Source organism: Theropithecus gelada, chromosome X (genome assembly GCF_003255815.1).
Source record: "Theropithecus gelada isolate Dixy chromosome X, Tgel_1.0, whole genome shotgun sequence".
Lineage (NCBI taxonomy): Eukaryota > Metazoa > Chordata > Mammalia > Primates > Cercopithecidae > Theropithecus > Theropithecus gelada.
The window spans coordinates 139,221,416-139,224,310 of record NC_037689.1 but is presented as its reverse complement, the minus strand read 5'-3'; the positions used below and the strand labels follow the sequence as shown (position 1 = coordinate 139,224,310).

The window sequence follows — 2,895 nt, the reverse complement described above, 5'->3', positions numbered from 1 at the left end:
AATATACCCCCCTACACAAAAAAATGTTAAACTCTTAAGTCACTCATATGAAACAGAAACACAAAAAACACTGTGGTCCCTCCACCTCCACTCTGGACCCCCACTGCCTAGAACCTCGTCTGCCATCTTCAAACACAGAGGGGAAATCTGCTTCAGACATCACTCAGGACAGAAGTTGGTGGACGTGACACTGGGGCTTGCACTGGCCGTGGCAGTAGCATCATCTGTGGTGTCAATTATGGCCTGGGCTCTGTCTTCCACATCTTTCAAAGCATCCATGTACCAGGATGGAAATGAACTAGGGATGATACTGGATACCTTGGCTAAAAACTCTAGGACTTTTCTCTTGCTGGCCTCTGAATGGGCTCTTGGACCCCACAAGAATTCATAACGTGGAGGAGCGTTGTTGGGCACCTCCCGGTACTCCAGGTACTTTCTCTGCACCCAATCTATAATGAGCAGCTTTCTGGGGTTCCCATATATAAAGTGCTCCCTCCCAGCACACACCCCTATTGCACTCAACACTTCACAGAGGACCTCCTCAGGGACACAGCTGCCCTTTATGGAGATCATACTGAGAATAAGAATCAGGAGACAGTTCTGGGGCATGCCCTGGTCATCCATCAGGCTTCCCTCATAGGTGAGGCCTAACAGGTCTTCAAAGAAATAGGAGTGGTTGTCGGGGTCCATCTCAGTCAGGGCAATGCCAAAAATTAGCTCTATGAGCTCATGGGCTTTCCCGAAGATCATAGGAAAATAGTCGTTATACTTCTTGATGACAGTCGTCAGCATCTCTGCCTTTGGGACAGGCTCTTTTGTTTGATATCTGAGAAGAAGAAACTGCACCAACTCAGCCACCTTTTCATCCAGGGCATACCTGGGCAAGGATTCACTTTCTGGCAAGGCCTGCCAGGTAGCTGTATCCTCCTCTTCTTCACTGCTGGACTCCTCATCCAATCGGGTCCACAGAAGAGGGGATGAGCAGGAGTTTAGAGGACTCTGGGGAGGACTCTGTGGAGGGCCCTGGGGAGAGATCTTGGGAGGACCCTGGGGAGGAATCTCAGGAGGACTCTGGGGAAGAGGTGGCATCCCAGCAGCAGGCATATCCTCATCTTCTGGAGCACCCAGAATCAGAGTAGAGGGTGAGGATGAAGAAGAGGAAGAGGAGGAGGGGAATGAAAAGTGGAAAGAGGAAGGGGAAGTGGAGGAGGCATCCTCCTCTTCCTCATCTATGGAATCCTGTGCATCTACCAAGTCCTCTATCACACTGGGGTTCGGGAAGTCTGCCTCAAAGCTGAGGCCTGGAAGGTTTGGAAAGAGAGGCATGAGACCTGTTGTTCAGGAGCAGCAGGTAAACGTGTGAGCAGGGATGGGGATGACAGGATCCCACAGGCCTGAGGAAGACAGTGACAGTGCGAGTGGCTTCAGCTGAGAAACTCATCTATGATGGCTCTGACAAACAGCGGCTTACAGCTCTTCTTCTCTTAAAGTGGTGCTCTAGGGCCTGACAGGTCTCCTGTCTTCCTAAGAGGTTTATTCCCTCAGAATCTGTAGGAGGATGGGAGAAAGCACCTCGGGATACAGATGCCAGGCAGAACCACAGGCTCCGGGACTGACAGTAGGTGGGTAGGGCCGGGTGCTGTGGGGTCTCCCCTGTTTGCGGGGGTAGGGCCCTTGGTACACAGTCAGGGTGTGCACTCACTTTGACTCCTGGCACTGCCTGGGCCTCCTCTGCGGTGCTGGTTTTAGGAAGTGTGCCTCAGACCCAGGTCTTCAACTGCTGGTTCCTGGAGCACCTGCAAGAGGAAGTGAGGGAGCCTCTCAGGCTAAAGAGTGCAAGCAGAGCCTTGGGCCTCCCAGGGCTGACAGCTGGGGCTGGCCAGACACCCAGAGCCCCACAGTTCTGGACTGCACGGTCCCATCAGAATTTAATGAGCATCCTCACCTTTTCTCAGACAGGGCCATGTCCCTACCACTCTTCTGGCCTGAGCCAAAACTTCAGAGCAAACTCCACATCCTTGAGAGCAGTGGGAGGTGGTGAGGTGGCAGCCACCTCCCAGCACTCTACCATGGGGGCAGTGGGGGTGGCCTCACATCTGTTCTGATGCACATGTGACTCCTCAGTCCTCTCTCTTATCCCCAGCAGGGCCTGGGACTCTTCCCTCTGCCAACTGGAGGCAGCTCTCCCTGATGACTTGCCATGGGACCCCCAGACCAAGGCCTCCTCCTCCCCTACACCCCTCACCCAGCAGGGAGGCAAATAAGTACCAGCGGAGAGACTCCGGTGGCCGCTCAGCCTGAGCTGGCAGGGAGCTCTACCAGGGCTGATTCTCGAGGAGCAGGGTGGGAATCTGTGGGAATCTGTCCTCTGAGATGGGGGTTCCCCCAGTCCTCCTCAAAGTCTTCCTATTTATTCCCTAGAGGGCCGGCACCTCCTCCCTTCTTCTGTTGTGGGGATGCCACGGTCAGCCCCCAGCGGCCATCTTCCTGTCAGCGGCCTGCAAGTCCTACGGCAGGGCAGGGCGGACCGGGGCTGCTTCTCTCCTTGGTGAGAGGTCCCTCAGTTCTCCCTTAGGCCCCTTACCTTGAGGATTGGCCAGGTCTGACTTCCCTCTGCTGACCTGAGTCCAGACTCCTCACAAAAAGCCTCAGGTCCTTCAGACTCCCACAGTGCAAGTCGGGAAAGCACATGCGAGAACCCTGCCAAGGTTGACCAGGGTTGACAGGAGGGGCAGCATGGGGCGGGGCCTCCTCTCTATGGAAAAACCACCCCTCACCTCTCCACCTCCTTCCACCTTTTCCTGACCACTTCCCCACACTCCACTTCTTCCTGCCCTCCTCAGCGCCCCTCCCACCCCTTTGTGCTGATCTCCCTACCCCCTCCCACCCCTTCCT

General features: G+C 55.1%; 1 protein-coding gene across 1 annotated transcript; it reads right to left on the bottom strand.

Moving 5' to 3' along the window:
• Positions 1-298: 298 nt before the first annotated feature.
• On the bottom strand, positions 299-1,326 carry MAGEC3 (MAGE family member C3). Its single transcript, XM_025373313.1, is given in 2 exon segments — positions 299-340; positions 343-1,326. Coding segments are annotated over 2 exon segments (1,026 nt in total).
• Positions 1,327-2,895: the final 1,569 nt, after the last annotated feature.